Source organism: Eptesicus fuscus, chromosome 6 (genome assembly GCF_027574615.1).
Source record: "Eptesicus fuscus isolate TK198812 chromosome 6, DD_ASM_mEF_20220401, whole genome shotgun sequence".
Lineage (NCBI taxonomy): Eukaryota > Metazoa > Chordata > Mammalia > Chiroptera > Vespertilionidae > Eptesicus > Eptesicus fuscus.
In genome coordinates, this window is record NC_072478.1 from 55,454,987 (window position 1) to 55,479,440 (window position 24,454).

The 24,454-nt window shown below is 42.1% G+C and overlaps 1 protein-coding gene across 2 annotated transcripts; it reads right to left on the bottom strand.

Moving 5' to 3' along the window:
- Positions 1-6,228: 6,228 nt before the first annotated feature.
- LSM6 (LSM6 homolog, U6 small nuclear RNA and mRNA degradation associated) lies at positions 6,229-19,132 on the bottom strand. 2 transcript variants are annotated; one of them, XM_028151344.2, is made up of 5 exons: positions 18,950-19,132; positions 17,439-17,542; positions 12,374-12,489; positions 9,054-9,167; positions 6,229-6,550 (listed from the first exon to the last, which is right to left on the bottom strand). In XM_028151344.2, exons 3-5 carry the CDS (start codon positions 12,465-12,467, stop codon positions 6,516-6,518), a joined length of 243 nt encoding a protein of 80 aa, XP_028007145.1. In that variant the 5' UTR covers positions 12,468-12,489; positions 17,439-17,542; positions 18,950-19,132; the 3' UTR covers positions 6,229-6,515. The 2 variants fall into 2 exon arrangements, with proteins under 2 accessions (XP_028007145.1, XP_008142118.1); XM_008143896.3 differs by lacking the exon at positions 17,439-17,542 and having other exon boundaries at positions 18,950-19,131.
- Positions 19,133-24,454: the final 5,322 nt, after the last annotated feature.

A 24,454-nucleotide genomic window follows, 5' to 3' on the forward strand; every position in this document is an offset into this window, starting at 1 on the left:
GCCTGCACAGCAGTGGTTCTCAAAGTGGAGTCCCCAGAGCACATCGTCAGGACCACCTGGGACCTTTTTAGAAGTACAAATTCCTGGACCCCACTCCAGACCTACTGAATCAGAAACTCTAGGGGTGGGGGTCCACCAATCTGTGGTTTAACAAGCCTTCTAGGTTATTCCAGTACAAGCAAGAGTTGAGAAACACTAGTATAGATTCCCCAGGCTTCTTTCTAGTCCCGCGAAATAAAAATCTGCAGGAGAAAGTATTAGAAATCTGCATTTTTTATTACACACCCCAGGAGATTCTTTTGACCAGGCAAGTTAGGAAAACACAGAGCTGAAGAATCAGAAGAAAGTCAGTCAGTAAACCCATGGAGACTGGAGGCCCTGTCCATTCTGGGATTTACTGGCAACGATGTTGAGCTTCTCCAAGGGCGTTTGATGGATTGCAATGAGAGTTAGTAAAGTGAGGATCTGAACACCAAATTTGTGACAGGCATTTATTTGGACAAAAAAACAAAGATGAATTAGACACTATCCAGACCCATCAATATGCACAAGAAAATGGAGGAGACTCAGAAGGCTACAGGGTGTATGATTCTATGTATATAACGTTCTGAGAAAGGCAAAGTGATGGGAGCAGAAACAGTTCAGGGGTTGCCAGGGGCAGGGTTATGGGGAGGAGTGATTGTTTGGGGGACGATGACACTATTCTGAAAGGCCTGTGGTGCTCACACAATGGCATGCACTTGTTAAAATTCATAGACTGCGCACCAAACCCTCACATAAACAAAAACTGTGTGTAAGTAAAAAAGCAGAACAAAGAAAAAAAATGGAGGTGACAGATAGACACAAGTAAGTATTAGGTGAAAGGGATTTTTTAAAGGTGTTAGATGAGATGAACTCTATGAGAACCCCACCTTTCACAGAGGTTACATCTGAAATGCATCTTCCACGAGTTTTTCTTGTCAATGAAGAAAGAACATTCTAGGATAAGAGGGATGTATTGAGCACATTGTAATCTGTGCCCTGACTGCAACCCCTGTAGAGTCTCACGGTTCAAAGTGTGGTCCCTGGGCCAGCAGCATCCCCATGGCCAGGAGCTCGTGGAGTGCAGACCCTCAGGCCCCACTGCATATCCACCGAGTTGGCTTCGCATTTTAACAAGCCACCCCTCCCCTGTGGTTCTTACGCATATTAAGGCCTGGGCACACTTCTCCAGAGCTCATCTGCCCTCACCTCAGCCCTGGGGAGAGTCCCCACACACCAAGCCACAACCTCCCCCTCTCACCAGGATTGATTGGTCACAGGTGGCAGTTTTCCCAAGACCTCAATCCATTGATCGGGCAGCAACCAATCAGGCTGCCTTGGGAATACTGGACTTTTCACAAAACACATTTGAGCTAAAAGATTAAGGAAAGCTAGAAGGAACTAGGTGACACAGCAAAGCCGAACAGTTCATTTCTGAGAGCTTTCCCAATGTTCCCCTTCTCCTTGACTGGGTTTAATGTGAGAGGGTTAGAAACATCAATGATGAACAAGAATCACTGATCAGCTGCTTTCTGCATGCCCCACATGGGGGATTGAGCCTGCAACCCGGGCATGTGCCCCAGCTGGGAATCGAACCGCGACCTCCTGGTTCATACATCAACGCTCGACCAGGGCCACACCAGCTGGGCCTCATTATCTTTATGGACCATTGGGAGAAAAATGGGCTAGGCCACAGTGCATAGATATTTGGTCAAATATTCTAGGTGTTTCTGTAAAATATTTTTAGATGAGATTAACATATAAATTGGCAGAATTTGAGTAAAGCAGATGGCCCTCCATGATGTGGGTGGGCTAAACCCAATCAGTTGAAGGACTTAATAGAAAAAGAAGGGGCGATTCTGCCAGCAGCCTGCCTTTGGACTTGGACTGCATCCCTTCCCCAGGTCTCCAACCTGCCAGCCACCACTGTATTTTGGACTTGTGTGAGCCAATTCCTTAAATAAACCTCTCTTCCTCTCTCCATACACAGACACACCCTCCCCCCTCCCCCGCCCCCATTGGTTCTGTTTCTTTTGTGAACCTTAATACCTATACTGGGGTAGATATTACCATTGCTCACAAATATTTCTGGTTTTCTCTCCTTCTGGGTCCATGAAAAGATTACACGTTCCTGAAAACTTGAAAGTAAACTATGGTCATGTAACTTGCTTTGGCTAAAATGGAGTGAGTGGCCGGTACCACTTCTAAGCAAAAGCATTGAAGAGCCAGGACATGATTTTTAAAAAGTATTATTTTGGTTAATCCTCACCCAAGGGTATTTTTTCCACTGAATTTTTAGAGAAAGTGGAAGGGAGAGAGGGAGGGAGGGAAGGAGGGAAGAGATGGATTAGTTGCCTCCCCAAAAGTGCCCTGACAAGGGCTGGGGGCCAGGGATGGAACCTGCAATTCCCATGCATGCCCTTGACCGGGAATCGAACCTGTGACCCTTTGGTGTGTGGGCTGACACTCTAACCACTGAGGTTCTTTATGCTCTCCCCTGTGGCAACAAGCTTTGAGTCATGCTGATGTGGTCGAGACTTAAGGTGCTGCCTCCCTCAGCCTGGGACCCAGGGTAGAGCACTAAAGAGAATCGTTGTCATTTCAAAAAACTGCGATTTGGGGTTGTTTATGATACACCACTCAACATGCTGATTGCAAATTTTTGATTTTTTCATTGTTGCAATTTCAGTAGGACTATTTGATATGGACAATGAATAGTGATATGGAATACTGTGTGCATTCACATGATGGCATAAGTTTTTCTAAAATGATTTTATGTAAACTTTTCACTAACTGGCTCCCCTTTAGTCCACACTATTGTTACAATATTTTGCCAAACCCACCAGCATCAATTCCATTATAAAACTTGGAATAAATGGAGCCCATATGGATATGAACATTTTGTAAACAAGACCTCGAGAACTAGTCTAACCAACTGTCAAATATTTTATACTTTTATGAAGATCCTAGAATGTGTCCACCTTCTAGCTGCTATAAGTCCCAAATTACTACTAAGAAAAGAAAATCTTTCAATAAGGCAGATGAAACAAAACAGAAAAGCTGGCTTTTGCTAGGTGGAAAAATAAGTGTCAAGATGGAGGTTGAACCACACGGGCCTGTGGGGAAATGAGATAAACAGATGGAGACAATCATTTTCAAAATTATCTAGTCCTGAGGTTATCTGGAATCTCAAGACACGAACATATGGTTGAGATTATCAAATCCATCTAAAGTGTTCTGATTTTAAAATGAATTCTCAAAATTTTGACCCAATTAGACAAAAAGAATGGATAGCACCACTTTTTTTTTTTTCCATAAATACCCAAATCTACAAACTCAGTATGGAGGCAATGAACCAGGTAGCCTTTACTTCAATGCCCCACAAGGCCTCGCACAGTACCCTGCCTACAGTTGTCATTCAATAAATGCTAAATTGACTTCTGTTACCACTTTATCAAACCCGCCATCCCCCAGACAAGGGAAGCAGACTAACAAAGGAGCAGGGCAGACATCAGTTAGTGTCACCTCCTGTCCCCATCTGAAGTCTTGGCCCCACTTTGGCAAACTGGACTCCAACTGGTGAGTCAAAGCTGGTCAGTTAACATAGACACTCAGTGCTGCATGGCTGTGTACTGGCACAAACAGGCAGCGGCTATTGGAATGAAAGTAGTTGCTGGGCATTCAGACCCCAGAGCGGTCAGGACTAACCCTGCAACTCGTGAGTGGAGTCCAGCTCAACAATGATCGGGTCAGTCTTAGTAAAGGTGCTCAGAGCCATGCGGCGAGTACAGACCTCCAGAAACAAGGTCACCTGAGACAAAACTTTGTCCTCCTTTTGGCAACAATGTCTTTTTGTGAAGAGAAGAATGGTTATGCAGTTTGGCTGTAAAGAATAATCCTGGCCACAGAATGGGTTGGGATTTACCTCTCAATAGAGGAGCTAGCCAATCCTCGAGGGTCATGTGCTCTGAGGTCAAAGGTCAGTGTCATCCACACTCAGGGAACAGACTGGCCCTTCGGCCTGGAATGCTGTACTGAGGTCGCTGGTGTCAGGGCAATTCTCAGGCAGTTTCCCCCCAGAGGTTGCTCCTCTTCTTACAGATTATTATAGCCTCCCGGGCGATAAACCATACACTGCAAGTCAATGCTGCTGAGACTTCAGACCTTAAGGAAATCCCTTAGTCACTTGTTACTATTTGTCACGTAATTAAGCACACTCCACATTCCCCTGAATAAAAAAGCTTAAGCTGTAAACCATCTCTCAGTCACATTCCCTTGCTGGATGCTGAGATGAGAACAGGAAAATCATGCCACGTGTCTGCCATCTGTATTTGTACTTGTCAACAGCTCTGTTTTGGGATAAACAGTTTTGAAGTCAGAATCAATTCGACTTGTTGGAAGATTAGCCAAGGAACAGCTCAGAAGACGAAAACAGAACATGAAGTCAAATAGTCTAAAAAATTAAGCACAATTGCTGTTTCTCACTCAACATTCTGTTTTGTCGTAGAACAAAGAAAAAGAGCATAGCAGCCAGGGTTTGGGGGGAGGGAATATATATTTACTCAAGCGAAAAATTATTCAACTTAGAACAAACGCCTTCGCTGCGATGCAATTGGAAAGCATTCCCTGACCTCTAGGAGACTACAGTTAAGAAAAAAAGTAATTTTAGCAGTTACACTTTTCTCACGGTTCTACTATGTGAAGGCATACACAGGGGACAGCTTGCGTTGGGTACAGTGCATAATACGGCCCGTTATTACCATAAAAACGGTAGCATTTCCCAAAGTCAATCTTGATTAGAAGTAGTTCCATGGTTGAAAACACTACCCACTGTAGAGCTATTAAAATAGAGAGATGGCAAGGGGGAAATAAAGACATACACCGAAAAGGAGGCCAGGGAGGAAGGTAGCACAAATAGGATGCTACAGATTGCTGGGAGATAACAACGGAATTGCTTTCAGAAGCAGCTGGTGTAAGTGAATGAAGGGCCCAGTAACCTGGCAGCCCCGCAGATCCTAGGAAACAAATGAGAACATGCATGCTCCACTTGGAGGGACATCCATTTTCTCCCTAAAAGAAGTCGTTTATAAAAGAGCAAATTGGAGATTTGTACTTACAGACTGGTTCCTTTTCAAGCCCCTGTCAAGCAGTGATAAATTACTGAAGCACAGCATAGTGTATTTTTGGTGTACACACAGATAAACCTTGCAAATGTTTGTTCACCTTTCTCAAGTTATTAATTAAAAAATAATTGTTTCCACTTACTCTATGATCTTTAAAACGAAACAAGACAAAGTGCCACACGTACCTCTCCAGAACCAGCACCGCCCCTTTCCCCTACTTCCTGATCCGGCCCCCCAATCCTTCAAGCAAGCAATTGTTTAGACTGGGGAGAGCGGGAGGAGGAAGGCCAATACAACATTCACACAATTGTCTGGTGTTCACTCAACCACAGGGCCCAGATACATTTGTTGTCCCGAGACAGCATAAACTGTTCAGAGAATAAAGCAGGGTTGTGGAAATCTCATTAGTAACTTGTGAACCCCCCTCAGCAGGGTCACGTACCGCAGAGGGGCCGCCTTGTGCCACTGCTGTGCACGCTGGTGCTTGGCTCCTGGACCGCGGCCACTGCACACAGCTGCCACTTGAGGAAGGCTTCCGGAGGCCCCTCCGTGGGCAGGAGTGAGGAGAGATTGTCCCCAGTCAGCTCCGCAACTGAAACCTGACTGTTTACAACCCTAAGCTGTGCTTTAATCTAGATGACCACCAGACGGATGAGATGGACCAGGTCCTCCCCGGGTGTGTTCACAAAGTGAGTGACACTGATGCCAGTGCTCCGGAAAGGGAGCAAGGGAATCCAGCAGGTCGAACAGCGCACGAGGAGATGCGAGGTGACTGCGGGCAGCCGTGGCTTAAATGGAACGTTTTCACCCAACCAGCATATTGGGAACCTTTCAAATTTCTCCCCCAAATCAAGTCAGATTCCCACTCCCTTCTATGGAAGAGCCCCTCCTAGGTCCTTGATGCTATTTTCTATCAGGTGACTGTGTCAGGGGCTGAGCTTCTGACCTCATGGACCCTCAGACTGAAACTGGGTGGCTTTGTAGAATGTTTAAAGGGACATCTCTACGATGTTTGAATTATCATCCTGTGCATCATTTTAGTCAGCTAAGTAAAGCAATCAAACCAAATGATTTAAAAGTCATGTAGGGAGAAACAAAGATCTTTCTTTTTCTTTAATTCTTTTTGCATTCTGCACAGACACAGAGGTAAAAAAATGACTGAAACTTAAATATGAAAGAAATCTTTACAATTAAATCCACAACTTTATACATTTATCTTACTCCCGCCAGTGAAAAATCACCATTATTGTTTCTACTTAGTAATTGAAAAATCACCAATTATTATGAAATACGACAAATTATATAAAAAAACCAAAAAGATCTCATAAAAAAATATATCCAGGTCCGAAGAGTGCTGTACACTTGACGCCTTCACATCCTTCTCTTCTGTGTGCTTATGTATAACACTGAAAGAAACAAAACAAAACAGACAGACATTGAAGAAATGTTCTTAGGTATTATAACAGTAAGTTTTAAAAGCAACAGATTTTGGCCTGACACCTCTGCAAATCTGACAGAAAATTTTCATACTACACAATAAACCCTAGAACTACTTTAACCTTTTGCACTCGCATGTCGAGTGTGACTCGACACGGTTAGCATTAGAATAAAGGAATCGAGAAAAAAGCAAGCGAGTGCAAAGGGTTAAGACTAATTTTATGAATCTAGACTTGGTTTGATGTTATATAGGACTGTGTTCTAGTCTTAGCTGACTTACTTTTGTGACCAGAAGGATAAAACAAAATGTATGTGAAAGTTACCAGAATACAAAAATGTTTTATAATTATAGGCATATCAATTATGCTTGAAGTAAAGTAAATCAATAAATTTTATGAGGCTAGATTCAGATTACGAATAAAGAACATATTTTCACCCATTTCCTCAACAGAAACTCTAAAGTTGCTGTCTAATTTTATAATTGCAACAGGATAAACAAGAGCTGAGGAGTTTGTTATTTTAAAAAAAGTTCTTTTTCTGAGTTCCCTGGTGTTGCCAAAGTGCTGCTTTGCTAGGCTTCCTGGGACCACCCAAACTGACTCTTCAGGAGAGGTGGTCCTAAGAATAAGACAGGATGTAAGACAAAATGCTACGCTGGTTCACCATCCCCACCTACTCAGATTCTGACAGATTTGTTCACAGGGAAATTTAGAGATATCTTGATCAAAGGTCATCCTATATAATAAAAGCCTAATATTCTAAGTGTCTGGTCGTCCATTCAACCAATCAAAGCATAATATGCTAATGATATGCTAAGGCCGCTCAACCACTCGCTATGAAGTGCACTGACCACCAGGGTGCAGATGCTCCGACCAGTAGGTTAGCTTGCTGCTGGGGTCCGGCCAATCGGGCCTGAGTGAGACGGGCTGGACATGCCCTGGACTCCTCCCGCGGTCTCTCCCTGACCCCGACTGTGTACTGGTGGGGTTCTTCCGCCTGGCCTGTGCCCTCTTGCAATCCAGGAACCCTTGGAGGATGTCGGAGAGCCGATTTCGGCCTGATCCTGCTCAACGCAGGAGCTGCCCCCTGGTGGTCAGTGCGCTCCCACAGGGGGAGTGCCGCTCAGCCAGAAGAGGGGCTCACAGCTGGCGAGTGCAGTGGTGGTGGTGGGAGCCTCTCCCGCCTCCGCAGCAGGGCTAAGGATGTCCAACTGACAGCTTAGGCCCACTCCTCATCAGTCAGACATCCCCTGAGGGCTCCCGGACTACAAGAGGGAACTCCCCCTCCCACCCCCAGTGCACAAATTTCATGCATGGGGCCTCTAGTAGCACAGATTAATCAAGTAAGCCAAGATCCTCTTTAAGAGTCTAGGACGTGAATGTGGGAGTCTAAAAATAACTACCACTGATTATTAACTATTACATCATGGAAAAGATATATGAAGAGAAGCATCAAAATGACAGTAAAAACATCCTGGGAAATTGGACATGGTCTACATGTTGTATGCATGTGACAGGACCCACCCTATCACTTACAGAACCTGCAACTGACTGCTATCAGTTGTCTTGAAATGTTATGAAAAGTCGTAACATTTCTTAGTAAGTGTAAGAGATCAAATAAGAACAGTATGAAAAATGAGAAGCGAAACTCTATGTTAGAACTAAAAAGCTTATATATGAAGATATGGGAAAATATGGCACTGTACGACCAGGAGATAGAATACCCACACTAAGTCAGGGCGCTGAGTTCACAGCAAAGGGGCTGAGGGAATTATCCAGAACTGAAGAACGCACACCAATAAAAAATCCAAACTCAGGAGTCTCAGAGCTCCATTTGGGGAATGGGAACAAAAAGTGGGAAGGGGTCAAGGGATAATTGCCATACTTTTGAAGTCTTCTCCTTCCCCCTAAAAAATTCATATATTACTTTAGTGGTAATGTGTTTTTAAACGAGGTACTTAAAAGTAAACATAATAATCACAACCATATATTAGCTGTTAAAAAAGCTGAGTAACTTTAGAACCATATTTCCTGTTTTGTCATTTTTGTCAAATTAAAAGATACAATCTCCACAGAGAGCATTTAAATGATTAAGAAAGGACAAATAGGACAAGCTAACTGCCAAGTGATACAAACCAAAGCTAGCAGGGAAACACTGGCCATTCTTACAGCCCCAGATTCCAGTGTGAGAGGCAGTGTTGGGGGAATAGAATAAACTGTATTCAACAGAAAGAGTTCGGGCCAGTATACCAATGCCCCTCAGTAAGGGCAGGGGAGAATTTTTAGTCCCAAAATTCCATGAAGCTACTAAAAATAAACTGGTCACACTGAAGATCTGAAGTATAAGAATTTAAAAGTAAAACTAAAACTGAACTTTTAAGTTATCTAGAAAACCCGTTGGTGATCCCGACTATAAACACAAAGGCTTAGTTCAGATGTTGTACAAGGACACTACAGAGTGAAGGAATATTACCATTGTTTCCTCGGATAAATGCATCCCCATACTTATTCTTCAGTTGTCCATTTACATATTCTTCCGTCTGCTCCAAGGCTATATTCATGTAGCCATCCAGACAAGCCAGGACTCCTGCAGACAGATTGAGTCAAAGAGAAGATATACAAAGCAAGCGAGAATTGAAAATTACAGGGTATACCTTAGAGCTGACCATCTTTCCATTCATTAGCTCTTACATGCTTAATATAAAAATTCACACTGTAAACGACACTGAATAGATGGAAGCATAGAAAAATGCCTTTATTTAATGTCCATCTGAATAAAAGCTAAGCAGCATACAGCATGAAAGTAGGAAAAACAATGAACTTTTAAAGCCTTCACAAAAGTAACATTATAAGAATATGCCAAATAAAATACCATTCATTGAAAACTAAAAAAAGGAGTGGGCAATTATGCGGGAGCAAATGACCATTAGCCAATTCTCCTCACTTCCAGAGGCATTTCTTACTTTAGCCACTAAGTGAAATACGGGTCTGGCAGATTTATTTCATTCTTTCACAACAACTACTGCAGCAAATGAATGTACTCCAAGGTTAAGAGGAAGTCTCCACAATCTGTTAAAATAATAAAAGAGGAGACAGCAGGTGCTCCTGAAGGAACAACTTAAAGCTGTGACTCACAGTGAAGAGCAGCTTGAGAATACAAGGCAACATATTGCATTATAACACATCCCTTTCTGTTTGTTACAGTTATAATATTTCAAATCCAGACTAATAAAGAAAAATGGCCACAAACATTCTAGGGAACTTTCAAGGAAACTGGGTGAATAGTTTTCAAAACTGAATCTCTAACTTAAAGTGGTATTTTCTAGAGAAATAATTTAAGTGAAAGCAAATACTACAGATTAGATTCAATTAACCAAGTCAACAATTTCATTTAGTCTCAATTTCGTTAGTATGCTCCTCACTCCCTGCCTCTGCCCCCATTCTCCTCTAAACAAGTTTCTTTTCAAAATTGTATGTGTGTAATGAGAGCACAAAACATTCACCTAAAAGAATTCTGCTAAAAACTGGAAGCTTTCAGAGAATCACAATGGATTCTGAACATTAACAATTACCTCCTATCAAAAAGTTTATGATACAACTTTAGTTTATTTCCTGCTGTATTAATTTTACAATTAAACCACAATCGTAAAAGAGCAAAAAACTTCTGAGACCTGATCTGCAAATCTGTTTGAAAATGCATCAAGAACATTTCAGAATTAAATATTCACTTCTAATAAAAATAGCTATTCTCAAAGGAAAGGTTTTTTTTTAAGAAAAAGGTGCCAGGAGTTTATAATTGTAACACCTTCCTTTCTCTAAGTGTTAACTACTATAAATATCAGAAAATAAAGTTTTTTTCAAAGTTAAAGAGAAATTGCTACAAAGAGCTGGTTTTTATTAGTAGTATTTAACCACAAAATGAGAGCACTCTGTGTAGTAATACTCTCAACAGTGTACAACACTTTGCTTTAATAGTATAGAAGCCATGAGCAGACATTCAGAAAGAGTGAAAAGTTATGACTACTACCTATGTGAAAGGTTATTTAGCCTCACTAGTAAACAGAGAAATATAAATAAAATGAGATATTACTTGTTGTCAATTAGAATGAAAAAGTTGGGAAAAAAACCTAATACAAGGGTTGGTGAGAGCCTAAAGAAGAATGAATCCTCTGCTCCAATGCTCTTTGACTCAGAAATCTTAGCCTAGGGAATTGATTCTAAAGAAACACTTGAACAAATGCTCAAGATATATGTCAAAGGAGCAAATATGTTTATAATAACAAAACTGGTAACCCCTTAAATGCGCATTCATGGGGAATTGGTTAAAAATTAACACAAAATTGTGGTACATCCACACAAGATAACCCCATGCAGTCATTAGATACTTTATATTGTCAGAGATCTGAACATATTTTTTAATATTAAAAAAAAAATCAGGGTGCATGTATAGCTGATCCCACTGATGTAAAACTATGCTTATATGGAGACAGATCCAGTTGGTAAGGCAGATTGTCTCTGGGTAGTAGAATTTTGGGAGAATTGGCTTTCTTCTGGAGTACACTTTTCTCCAGTATTTGCTTTGAAATTTATAAAAAACAATCCCACATATATTACATTTATAAATAGGTAAATTTTCCCTAAAGATCAGAGATAAAAAGGTCCAGCTGGTTGATCTCCTCGATGAAGTGGGTACTGAGAAGATACTGAACACAGTGTTCACCGTAATCATCTGCTGAACACAGAAGTCTATTACATACTCGTTTAGGCTCATCAAAAGTTCATGGATGAGAAGCAGAAAGAGAGACTTTATAATATCTCACTATTCAGTATAATCCATTGGTTTCACTAAAAAATCAATTTAAACTGGAGATGTTATTAATATCAAGAAATCAAAACAGTACATAAACAGCAAGGTGTTTGTGTCAAGCTTGAGTCTGAGTCCTCGTTCCTCTCTTACCAGGTGGGGATAATCTACAGAGATCTCAAAGGACTTATATGAAGATAAAATGAAAATTAAAGTGTTGAGTACTCACTGGACCCACAGTAAGCTCTCAATAAAATTAAGTTTGCATGTGTGAAAAGAGAAGAAAGCTCAAGAGATTACTATCATTATTCAGAAGAGAGATGAAAAATTATTCAAAAAGGAGACTAAGGAAAGGCCATAACACTCTGCTAATGAATTAGTTTTCTGTACCTGTAAACTAGTCCAGGTAATTTAACATATCTTAATTTTGGAAGACTAGAAATTTAGTGACTTTAACAAATGGAATTTGACACCCACAAAATTAATTTTAGTAGTGTCACAGCCTTAAAAAGAGCATTCTCTAAAAGAACAGAAAGGTGTCTTTGGATAACCCGCACATTATGTGAGTGGGAAGTTTATGCTGTAAAATGACACTGTCTAAATAGCTGCTGCCAATCTTCAATACTTCTGCAAAACAAACGCTATTGTGCCAACGGTTCTTCAGTATCCAGCCAGCTATTCACGCCTGAGGTGACTGGGAATCCTTGGCTGCTACCAGGGTACCAGGGAACTTAGGCACATAGGCTCTCAAAGCAGAGACAGGAGCCGGGAGCCACACAAACCACACCGGAAGTCAGAAGCACACACTCTAGTGTCAGTTGTGTCTCTAAAAGGGATCAATCCAGGGGAAGAAAAGAGGTGGGCATAAAAACTGTTGACAAACAATGCTTTTTGAGGTTCACTGGGTATGTTTAAAAGATTGCTAAAAATCAGTTAGTCACATCTACTTATTTAATTACACCAGTGAGGATGAAGCAGAAAAATATTACCTCGATAATCTACTCCAGAATTTAGTTTTACCACCACTGGTCGTCCAATGATTTGCTTTAAGAAGTCGCTGGGAGTTTGCTTCCGTAGACTCATTGTAACAATCCTGATCAGAAATCTGAAAAGGGGCAATAAAGGCAAGGACAAAAGTTAATTATTGAACAAAAAAAAGCCTGAAGTCCTTAACATATTTACAGGACACCAAGTATCAATGGAGCACATGTGAAGACTCGACATTAATCCACCACCACACAACAGCTAACATGTTTCAGGACCTACTAGGAGCCAGAAACTAAGCGAGGCACTTTCCATACATTATCTCATCAGTCCTCACATCGACCCTCTGACATAGCCTCATCGTAGAAGGGCCCTGTTCTCAACCTCTTGTACTACTGTCTCACACACAAATCAGCATGCCCACTTACTGAATGCTTGTTTTATTTATGCAGAGCACTCTGCTAAGATCCTTATACACACTACCAAATTTAATCTTTACTGGAACCCTGGGAAGGTCTTAATATCCCCTAATGAAAATAAAGGCACACAGAAAGATGAAATAATTTGCTCCCAAATGTGATGAAACCAACATTCAAGCTCAAATCAGTCATATTTTAAAGTCTATTCAAGGATTCTCATAATTTAAGTTAAATAATTTTCTTTACCAAGAGAAGTCAGCATCCCAAGTTAAATAACAAAAACTACAAGTTTCAAAAACTACTCTTGAATTTGGGGGTTATTTGGACCTCCTCATCCACTGCATCTCCCCAAGTCCTGAAAAAAATCTTAATGTGATCAACTGATTATTTTGCTCAGCAAATTTTAACTTTTCCATTGAACTGTCAGTGTATTTTTTTGCTACACAGTCTAAACAGATAACTAAAATCACAACTACTACTCTGGACAACCACTATTCATTCAGGACTCAGACCACACAACAATGTTATGCAGTTCTGAACACAAGGAAAATAAAGAACAAAGTAAATACTGTAACAGATTATATACCTTTAATGAGTTTAGTAAAAACAAGTCTTCCCATTCATTTATAAACTGCCTTATTTATGTGCTGAACTTGTGCCGGTTTGTGGATGAATGGATCTAGAGGCTATTAACCCTGAGGGCCTGATATTGACTCCACTCAAGAGTCTTAAGTTCATTTCCTATCAGATGGTAAATCCCATTATGCCAGTTTCTTCATATACTCTGTATAAGATCGAGATCAAACTAGCTGTTTATTTTGTGTTAAAAAACCAGTAAGATGCATCATGAAGTGAAAATCTAGTTCACAGGAATAGTATTAACTGCCTTGTCCAATTAACAACAGAAAAAAGAATATGAACCTAGCCTATTAGTTGTTTAACTGATGGTGTCAAGGTTTTTTGTTCGTTTGTGAGTTTTTTTGCATTTTTTCTTTTTGTTGAATTTATTGGGGTGACACTGGTTAACAAAATTATACTGGTTTCAGGTGCACAATTCTACAATGCATCACCTGTACTGTACTGTGTGTTCACTATCCCAAGTCCATCACCATTTATCCCCCCATACCCTCTCACGCCTTCTCCTTCTCCCCCCGCCACAACAAACACCACACAGTTGTCTGTGTCCATGAGTTTTTTCTTTTTTACTCTATCTCCCCATCCCCCATCCCCAACCCATCCCCTCAACAGCTGTTAGCCTGCTCTATGGACTGTCTCTATTTTGTTTGTTAGTTCAATTTGTTCATCCCAGACTATTAGTTATTTAACTGATAGTTATTATTTTAAAAATCTTATCTCCCATCACCTTAAAAAAAAAAAAAAGTACAGCTATAGCCCTAACCGGTTTGGCTGTTATTACAAGGTCAAGCTGTGGACTGAAGGGTCCCGGGTTCAATTCTGGTCAAGGGCATGTACCTCAGTTGTAGGCTCAGTCGGAGGCTGTGTGGGAGGCAACCTATCACTGTGTTGCTCCACATAGAGTTTCTCTCTTCCTGTCTCTCCGCCTCCCTTCCATTCCTTCTAAAACATCAATGGAAAAAATATCCTCAGGTGAGGATCAACAAAAAATAAAATGAATGAATGAATAAGTAAAAGTACAGCTATATTTTCTAAGCTCATCAAAGATCATACCTCTGCCATTAAGCCTCATCTTTACTCCAATTAACACCGATTTCTGCCTGAAGGCTTTCAACACTTCAAACTTTCACCAGCACCTTAGTGGCAGGCACATAGGCTGGGTCGGGATGTAACACCAACAAGATATGGCCTTGGACCCTTAGAATTTATGCTCAGAAGCAGGCCGCGCGCGCACACACACACACACCCTTGTAAAAGGAGAATTTAAAGTTGTATGTAGTTGGATAGAATTTTGCAGAGAACAGCACACAGAAAGATCAGAGAGGATTCTGGAGGGGAACCTGAGCTGAGTGTGAAGGAGGAGTCCACCAGCTGAAAGGACAGAAAGCTGGGCAAAGGCACTGGACAGTGTGAGGAGAAAATCTACACAGGCAGGAGGGCAAGCTGCCGCCGCAGAAGCAGCAGGGCCACATTCCTGGGGAGCATGACTAAAAGAGCTTGGCCTTGAGCCTCCAGGGCCGTTTCCCAAACATGAGCCTTTTGGACCACTTGGAGATTCCGCTTCGGTAGAACCAGGGTAGGAACCGGGGATCTGTTTGCACAAGCCTAGGAGACTCCTATGAACTGGTGGGTATGGGAAAGACTGTGTCCGTGGCCGGGGACATGGGAGGGCTGAAGCAGAGACCTGCAGGAGTACCAATGTCCACTTCAGAGAGAGTGCAGATGTGCCACCTCTGCTCTGGCATCAAGTTTCACACCTGGTTGTATTTGATGTAACCTGTCACCAATTATTGTCTTATATTCTTTTTTTTTTTAATACAAGTCTTTTCTTCCTCAATAGACTGTAGTAAGCCACATGAAAGGAGAGACAAATACCAAGCTTTTCATTTATTCTCCAGAACATCTACATTCTGGCAAATCTCTTGAAAAATATTTTAAGAGTTATTTGGAAAGAGGATGTTGCTTCAAACACATTTTATCCATCACTTTAGAAACCATATTTTTTACATTCATCTTCATTAGGTTTCCTCCGTACTCCCTGTTACTTAATGACTTGCCCATAAATCCATTTTTGTATGAGTAAACTGGTCTCAACATCACAATTTTTCCCATCACTTGGCTCATGTAACTTTAACCCTTTGCACTAGCTTGCTTTTTTCTCGATTCCTTTATTCTAATGCTAATCGTGTCGAGTCACACTCGACATCCGAGTACAAAAGGTTAAGTTTCCATCTTTGAAATTGGGTAAGGCAGAAGGAACAGTTCTGACCGGTTCTGAAGCAAGAGAACAGCCTCTTGAATCACAGACACGTAAGGGGAAAAAGGCCTCCTTTCTGCAGGGTCACCTTGATAAAACTCCTCCCTTAAAAATTAACGCCATGATCACCCTCCATGCCTCCTCTGCCTCCAACCCCGGTTTGTTCTAACTAAATTACCTATTTTCACACATGGCTATTAAAAGGCAGAAGCTTCTGAGAGGTCTAAGATGAGAACATCTGCAAATTGCCCTGCAGAGATTTCCTACCAAATTTTACTCATCCAGGTCCGTGCCAGGCATTAGAGTCCTGAGCAGTTCTCAAGGTCACCAGGTGAGGTGGCAAGCAGAACCAAGGCTTGATCCCAAAACCCAAGCCCTTGCAAAGGCACAACTGCCCTTTGGACTATGTCACGGTTCTCCTGCAGAACCAGGCGATGGCCAGACCGTGAGAGGGAGCCTAAATCATTGCAAATCAGCCCGCAAAGAACTATAACGATCAGAAAGAAATATCTCTAATGTGACTTTGAGTTATGTCACTGAGGAAAAAACCACGTAAATTCTTGTTTCTTGGCCATGTTTACCTGGAAATGTTTGCCTACTCTTAGAATATTTACTAGTACAGCTTAGGGTGAAAAAAAAATTTTGAAAAGCAAAATATTGCTATGAAACATAACATTACAACCCAAGTAAATGTACTTTAGCAGAATATATCAGTCTGAGAGGACATCTGACACTGAGAACAGCTCTCCTTCCCAGCGGACCAGTCTCCCACAGTAGGCTCCAAGCTTCTTGGGTATCTCCGTACCTAAGCACACTGCCCAAGCTGTGGAAGGGGCATTTCAGGGCAGTGCTAAGACAAATTCCTGTCCCTCCCCTCGCCGACTATGGGTATGGTGACTAATACAGTATCATTCATGCACCTGAGCAGCTATAACAGAGTAACATCTCTATTACTAACCACCAAATAAGATAGGGAGAGAGGAGAAATGTTTCTTTGTTGTCCAAGAAGCACCTGCATCTGAATCAACAGAGATGCTTGCTAAAATGCAGATTCCTGAAGCCTTCCCAAAGTCAGGCTGTCTAGGCAAGGGGCACTGGAATTCACATAAAGTTCCCCAAATAATCCCCGTAAACAAATGGTTCTTGACCAGGAGAGATTTTGCCCCCCAACCTCAGGGACATTTGGAAATGTCTGGAGGCATTTTGGATTGTCCTGAATGAGGATACTAGTAGGTAGAGGCCAAGGATACTGCTTACCCGTCTACAAAGGATAGGAAAGCCCAAAACAAAAAATTAACTGGCCCAAAATGTCAATTTCGGGTGAGAAACTGCTATTAAGCCCTAAATCAAAAAGAGCATTGTTCTCTGGTCTCGACATCAAGTTAAAAAAAAAACAAAACACCTTCAAGGTATAACAAATGAGAACAAACAGCTAAGTTCTAACGGGATGACAGAGTATAAATTGTAACTTATTAAATACTTTATCCCACAGTTAAGAAAATCTAAAAACAACTACTGTCAAAAAATCTTGAAGGGGTTATCATTCTGAATAAGGATTTCTAGTCCTGGCCATGAAAATGGGACCCTTTCCCATTTTTCAGTGTCACAGATCCCTTGGAAGATTGAAATCTCTGTTACTTGGTACAATTGTAAGAGGAAAGATTAATCCAAGGGATGTATGTAAAAATCTCTTCAAATTCTAGTGTTGAGTATGCCACAGCTCAGTGAGACCACCGATGCAGCATCAAGAGTACTCACTTGGGAGGCAGGACACCTGAGTTCTAATCCCAGCTCTGCTACTTAATTAGCTGTGCGCCTTGGATAACTCATCATTCCACCTCTCAAGGCCTCAGGCTCCTCATCTGCAAAATAAGGCAGTTATGCTAGAAGATCACTTAAGTGACCGAACAGTCAGCCAGCCTGCACAGTAACTCCAATAATATACACACACACTAACATAACCTCTCAAGATTCCTTCGCAAAATTTAAGGAAGTGGACTTGCCAGACACCACCATTTAACAAACAACAACAACAACAAAACTCTCAAGACAGGCTCACCTTTGCTGGCTGGTGTATTAGAAATGTATTACCAGCTATCATTAATTTTGGTGCAACAGGCACAGCCCTACAGGAATGATGTAAACTACTGAACTATTTTGTTAAACAATTTGGCAATGTGTATGAAGACCTAAAAAGACCTTACTAGGAGGCAGCACCTATTTAATAATTTCACTTCTCAGAATCCAGTCCAAGTAAATAATCTAAAATACAGGTGTGTGGTTTTTTTTTTTTTTTTAAGTTTATCAGAGTATTGCTAAAATGAAGCAAGAACTCACAAATATCCCAAATGCCCCACAGTTGGGATAGTTGAGTAATTTTGGGGACATACATAATGATGGGTTAGGTAGCTAATCAAAAGAATACACAAAATTAGAGATGTTATTTGGAAGAATTTTTTTTTAAATGATGAGAGAGGGCAGGAAGAATTTTTAAATAAAACTGGAAAACTAAATATACCGTGAAATGATAAAATAGGTAATCTTAGCTCAAGGAGAAATGAGCACATGCAAGAGTGAAATACGCAAAGAAATTGTAAGTGGAAGGGTTCGGAGAATGATTTTCTCACGGAGCTCTTCGGAATTTTCGATTTTTCTGCAATAGCCTGAACTACTAAGGGGACCACACTCTACCACGAACCCCTCACCTGCACCACCCTGATGCTGGAAGCAAGAGCAAGAACCCCGGCCAGGAACGCGCGCGCCCCTACACACACAAGCCCTGGGCCAGAGCTTAACGCCAGACAACTGCAGGTGGGCGCCCCCAACCTGGTAAGGTGGGCTAGCCCCGCTCCTAATTCCCGGGGTCCAGTGCAAGCACCCCGATGGCTTCAGGCCCGGCGGACAATGTCCTGCAGCCCTAACGCCCCGGCGAAGCGCGGACGTGCTCGGAGTCCGCTTTCCCGCCGAATCCCCAGGCTAAAGTCGGGGTTCCCTGCGGAACCTGGACAACCTGGGGTGCACTCGGAAGCCAGATGCGGGGGGCCCCGGCGGGTGCCGTTCGTCACCGCGCGGTCCAGGCGCCCCCGCGGGAGGGACGCTCGGGGAGGGCTCATCTCGGCGCCGACCACCCCGGACCTCCCGGCCGCGCCAGGCGCCACGAGCACAGCCTTCGCGGGACCGGCCTCCCGCAGGCTCCGCGGCCGCTCCCCACCCTGCCCGGGGCGGCGGAATACCGGGGCTAGGAGTGGCCCGTGCGTCTCCGGGCTCACCTCGTGGCTGGGGCCCGGAATCCCCTCTCAGGGAGCCCCACAAGTCCAGCCTCCGCCAACGGGACGAAATCGAAAGTGAAACGGCAGAGGCAGCGGCACTTTTCCGCCGCAGCCAATCCCTGCTCCCGTGGCTACGGCGGCCCGCGGGGCCAAAAGAGCCCAGCCGGGCGGGAGCGCGCAAATCCTGGAGTTCAGGCAAAGTCGGTGCTGCAGGGTGAAATGGAAAGCGCTGGTGCTCTCTCCTTTAACTGAAAGCCCCTCTCACTCCCGCCCCCAGAAAAAGCCATAAAAGGAAAAACAGGAAGTGATCTTTCAGGCAGAAATGTCAGAAGTAGCTTGAAGTCATAGGAAACTAATGACTATGCACACCCAGAAATGTCCTCGAATAATTGAAAGCAAATAAATAAATAAAAGAAGGGGCCTCCGATCTTTAAGTCCACCTTCGGATTTTGATTTAAGTGTCTGAAGATGAAGCCATTATTAGCAAGAGATTGTTTCCGTGGCAACGTTAATTGGCACAAATAGGATTAAAATCACTAAAGTAACTCTGTATTATAATGGAATAAATTGCGTTACATTACAAACTATTTCTAATTGGAAATGGTGTGCAGACATTAAGTGCTGCTATGGGAACTTGGCTTGGAATTTTGCGCGAATTCTCAATATTCTTGCTATAAATGGAAAGGGAGAGGTAAATAAGGAAACTGTCAAACCCAGACTTGATTCCTTTTTCTGCACACATGGCCTCATCAAATTAAATCGTATACTTTAATTCTACATAATTTGTAACACCATAAACAGTGGTAATATCTTTAAACAGATTCTTAACCCTAAGTGTTATAGAATCTAAGAGGCAGAATTTTTTTCTAAGACAAAAAATGAATTCCTCCTCTTGTAAGCTAAAGAGATGAACTTTTGATTGGTATCACAGATAGAGAACAATTGGGCATGGTTTGGTACAAAAGACAGACTTTCTTGTATCCTTCTATAAAAGCTCACTGTGGGTAAAGACCAAGCATTATGGATTTGTTGAAAGACTATATTTGAAGTCCTTGCAGTATAAAATATAATGTAAACACAAAATTTAAGTATTAATTAAATAAAATAATTAGCTGCAAAGAACATACATAATCCTGTCTAATAAAAGGGTGATATGCAAATTAACCAACACTCCATCACAAAGATGGCGGTGCCCATAGCCACAAGATGGAGGCGCCCAGTCCTCTCAGCCCCGCCAGAGTCCCCCAGTCCTGGTGGGCAGCCGCTGAGAGCGGGCAGTGTGAGCGGCCTGGCGGAATGCTTGCTTCGTTGCCACAGCGACGAGGCAAATGTTACATGCCCTGCCGCGGATGGGCCTCTGGGCCACGGAGAGCCTCTGGGCAGCGGCGTGGAGTGGCCAGGCCCCGCAGAGAGCTATTGGTGCACGGATTCGTGCGCAGGGCTACTAGTAGAATATAAAGCCCTGTCCCTTAAAACCTTTTTCACAAAAGACATCAAATTGTACCATATTCCCCACTACTTGTTTCAATTATTTAAAAAAAAAAAAGGTTTGATTCATAGCTTCTTTCCCTTTGCCAGAGTTCCCTGATGGAGTCATTAAGACTGGTGTGGTGGGCAGGGGGTCATGAGGAATTTTAAGGTCATGGTTCATCTTCAGAGGCAGCTGCAATAATTTCCAAGGGGCATGGACTGTAAGGGCCCAACTAGACAAATGGTGTGGGTGCCATGAATTACTTCACAAGCCAACAAGTTTACCTAAATGTGTTTATCTAGAATTCTTTCAGCAGCTTGTGATTGGCTTTTACCAATTCACAAAGCAACTTTCCATATTTCACAGGGTATTTTTAGTATCTTTAATTTTGCAAAGAATTGGCAAGATTTTTCTGAAGACTAGTCCACCAAGAACTCATCTTCAAACCCGTGGACATAAGCATTAATTTATTAAGGCCATAAAAATAAATATTATAAGTCATAAAAGTAATTTGACAAGATTTAGTTTAGCTTACATAGTTGTTTAGTTTAATTTTTAAAATTGACGAACGTACATTGACACATCATTATCACCCAAACTCCATAGTTTACATTGGGGTTTTTATTGATTTCAGAGAGGCAGGAGAGGGAGAGAGAGGTAGAAACACCAATGATGAAAGACAATCATTGATCAGCTGCCTCTTACATGCCCCCTACCCGGGATCAAGCCTGCAACCCTGGCATGAGACCTCACGGGAACTGAGCCGTGCGTGACGTCCTGGTTCATAGGTCGATGCTCAGATATGGTTTCTGAACCACATTGGCCAGGCATGGGTTTACTTTTGGTGTTGTACATTCTATGGGTTTTGACAAACATATAAAGACATGTGCCCATTATGATAGTATCATACAGAGTATTTTCACTGCCCTAAAAATCCTCTGCGCTCTGCCTATTCATCCCTCTGTCCCCACTAATCCCTGGCAACCACTGATCTTTTTACTGTCTCCATGGTTTTGCCTTTTCCAGAATATCATAAAGTTGGAATCCTACAATATGTAGCCTTTTCAGATTGGCTTCTTTCACTTAGTAATATGCATTTGAATTTCCTCCATGATTTTTCATGGCTTTAAAACTCATTTCTCTTTAATGCTGGATAGTAGTCCATTGTTGATGTCCCATAGTTTACTTATCCATTTACTTACTAAAGGACATCTCAGCTACTTCCAAGTTTTGGCAATTATGAATAACCTGCTATAAACATCTGTATGCAGGTTTTTGTGGGGACATAAGTTTTCAACTCATGGTAAATGAGTTGAGTTTTCAACTCTTTGGATAAAAACCAGGGAGTCAATTGCTGAATTTTATAATGAGAGAATATTCAGTTTTGTAGGAAACTGCCAAACTGTCTTCCAAAGCAGCTGTACCATTTTGTATCCCCTCCAGTCATGTATGAGGGTTCCTGTTGCTTCACAATGTCACCAGCATTTGGTATTGCCAGTGTTTGGATTTTGGCCATTCAGTAGGTATGTAGTGGAATCCCACTGCAGTTTTAATTTGCATTTCCCTAATGACATATGATGTGGGGTATTTTTCTAAATAATTTTAAATAGGTTTTTATTGATTTTAGAGAGAGAGGAAGGGAGAGGAATAGAGAGAAACATCAGTGAAAGAGAAATTGATCCGCTGCCTCCTGCATGCCCCCTACTGGGAATCAAACCGGGGACTTCTTGGTTCATGGGTCAATGCTCAATCATTCAGCCACACTAGTCTGGCTAGAGTATTTTTTTATATGCTTATTTGCTATCTGTATATCTTCTTTGGTAAGGTATCTTTTCTGATTTTTTGCCATTTATTAAGATTGTTTGATTTTTTTATCGAGTTTTAAGAGTTTGTTGCATATTTTAGATAATAGTTCTTTATCAGATATGCCTTTTGCAAATATTTTCTCCCAGTCTATGGCTTGTCTTCTCATTCTCTTGAACATATTGCATATTCTTAAAATAGGCAAATCTATAATAATAAAATCGTAATATGCTAATTAGACCAGACAGCCGAACGACCTTCTGGACATCGTTCTGGATGAAGTTGCGGTGGTGGGGGGCCAAGGCAGAGGTGGTTAGGGGCGATCAGGCAGGCAGGCAAGTAGTTAGGGGTATTTGGCAGGCAGGCAGAGTGGTTAGGGATGATCAGGCAGACAGGCAGAGGCAGTTAGGGGTGATCAGGCAGGGTAGGTGAGTGGTTAGGGGAGATGAGGCAGGCAGGCGAATGGTTAGGGGCAATCAAGCATGCAGGCAGAGGCAGTTAGGGGTGAGCAGGCAGACAGGCAAGATTGGGCCTAAATTGGCAGTCGGACATCCCCCGAAGGGTCCTGGACTGCAAGAGGGTTCAGGCCAGACTGAAGTAACCCCCTCCCCACTACCGTGCACAAATTTCATGCACCAGGCATCTAGTACTAGTATAAAAATACTAAGGTGAACTCTTGCCATTTCATTAGTAGTTTCAAACTTCTAGAGTCCTATTCCTTTTTTTTTTTTAATGTCCTTTAGTGTTTCATGTTCATAACAAAAAGTATCATGTCTAGCTTATTTTTAAAACACCCAACAACCTTGTGGACATGTGGGTGATTGTATTGTGTTTATGCTGCTAATGATATATACAAACATGGAACTGGATTGGCCAATAGTCTCCAAAACAGATTTGAATACCCAAATCAGTGTTATAATCCTAAGAATGCTGGTTGTTCTTCTTCAAGCAATGCATTATTGGTGAAGTGCTAGCGTGCACTTGGGCCTTTCCTGGACCTTCAGACTGGACAATAAAAACATCTAATCTGTCACACCCTAGTTTTGGACTACTATTATCTCCCTTTTATCCTGGGATGTGAAAGATGCCCTATAGTTATTGAATATCTCCCCCCCCTCTCTCTTTTTTACAGTGTAGCCTCTCAATCAACACACTTATGGGCAGGGTCTCAGTTACAACTCTCTACCCCAAATGGGCCCAATGCCTTCTCTCTTGTACTCCTGGGCATTAAAACTGTCACTTCCATTCTTCTTCCTCCTGATCCAGTTCAAACCTCATCACCTTCTGGGTGACTGTGGGAGCCTTGAAACTGGTCTCATCAGTTGGAGCTCAAGCCCTTTCTCTTCAACCAGGCAAACTCCTAATTGTACTTTAGGTCTTATCCCAAACATAGATGCCTTAGAGAAGACCTTTTTTAAAAAAACATATGTTTTTATTGATTTCAGAGAGGAAGGGAGAGGGAGAGAGAGTTAGAAACATCAATGGTGAGAGAATTATTGATCAGCTGCCTCCTGCACACCCGCATGTGCCCTGACCAGGAATAGCACTGTGATCTCCTGGCTCATAGGTCGATGCTCAACCACTGAGCCACACAGGCTGAGCGTTAGAGAAGACCTTTGATAATCCCTCAGATTAAATATTGTTCCTCTTGTTCATGACATGTACTTCTCCTTTATGCCACTTGTGAATGCCACTATTAAATAACTCTGTGTGTGTGTGTGTGTGTGTGTGTGTGTGTGTGTGTGTGTGTGTGTTTCCTCCCTCATGTGTACTCTGTGAGCCCAGGGCCGATGTCTATATTATTTAATATCATGCTGTAATATCTTCTGAGGAGTAAAATGAGCTCATGGACTGATGGACAAATTTCTCAGGAAAGTCGGTGTGCCTTTTATTTTTGACACAAGATGGGACATATTCTACCTCATGGGCACTTGGTTTCAGATATCATGTTTGAGATGCTTAAATAATGCTCAGACTCCATTTTGGTATGACTTTGAATTTCAAAAGCGATAGGCCCCAAGTCTGAGCTCCTCTGAGCAGAGCCTTTCAAACGCCAGGATGCTTTATGCGCCACCGTGAACTCCAGAAAACCTCTCTCAGCTGTAAAACTCAGTGGAATCGGTGTGACGCTGCCCTTGTATTTTAATCAAGATGAACTTGAAAGGTGAACATTATAAGTGGGAGAAATTATTTATAATTTGGTAATAAAAGTTTATGTCCAACACTCCAAA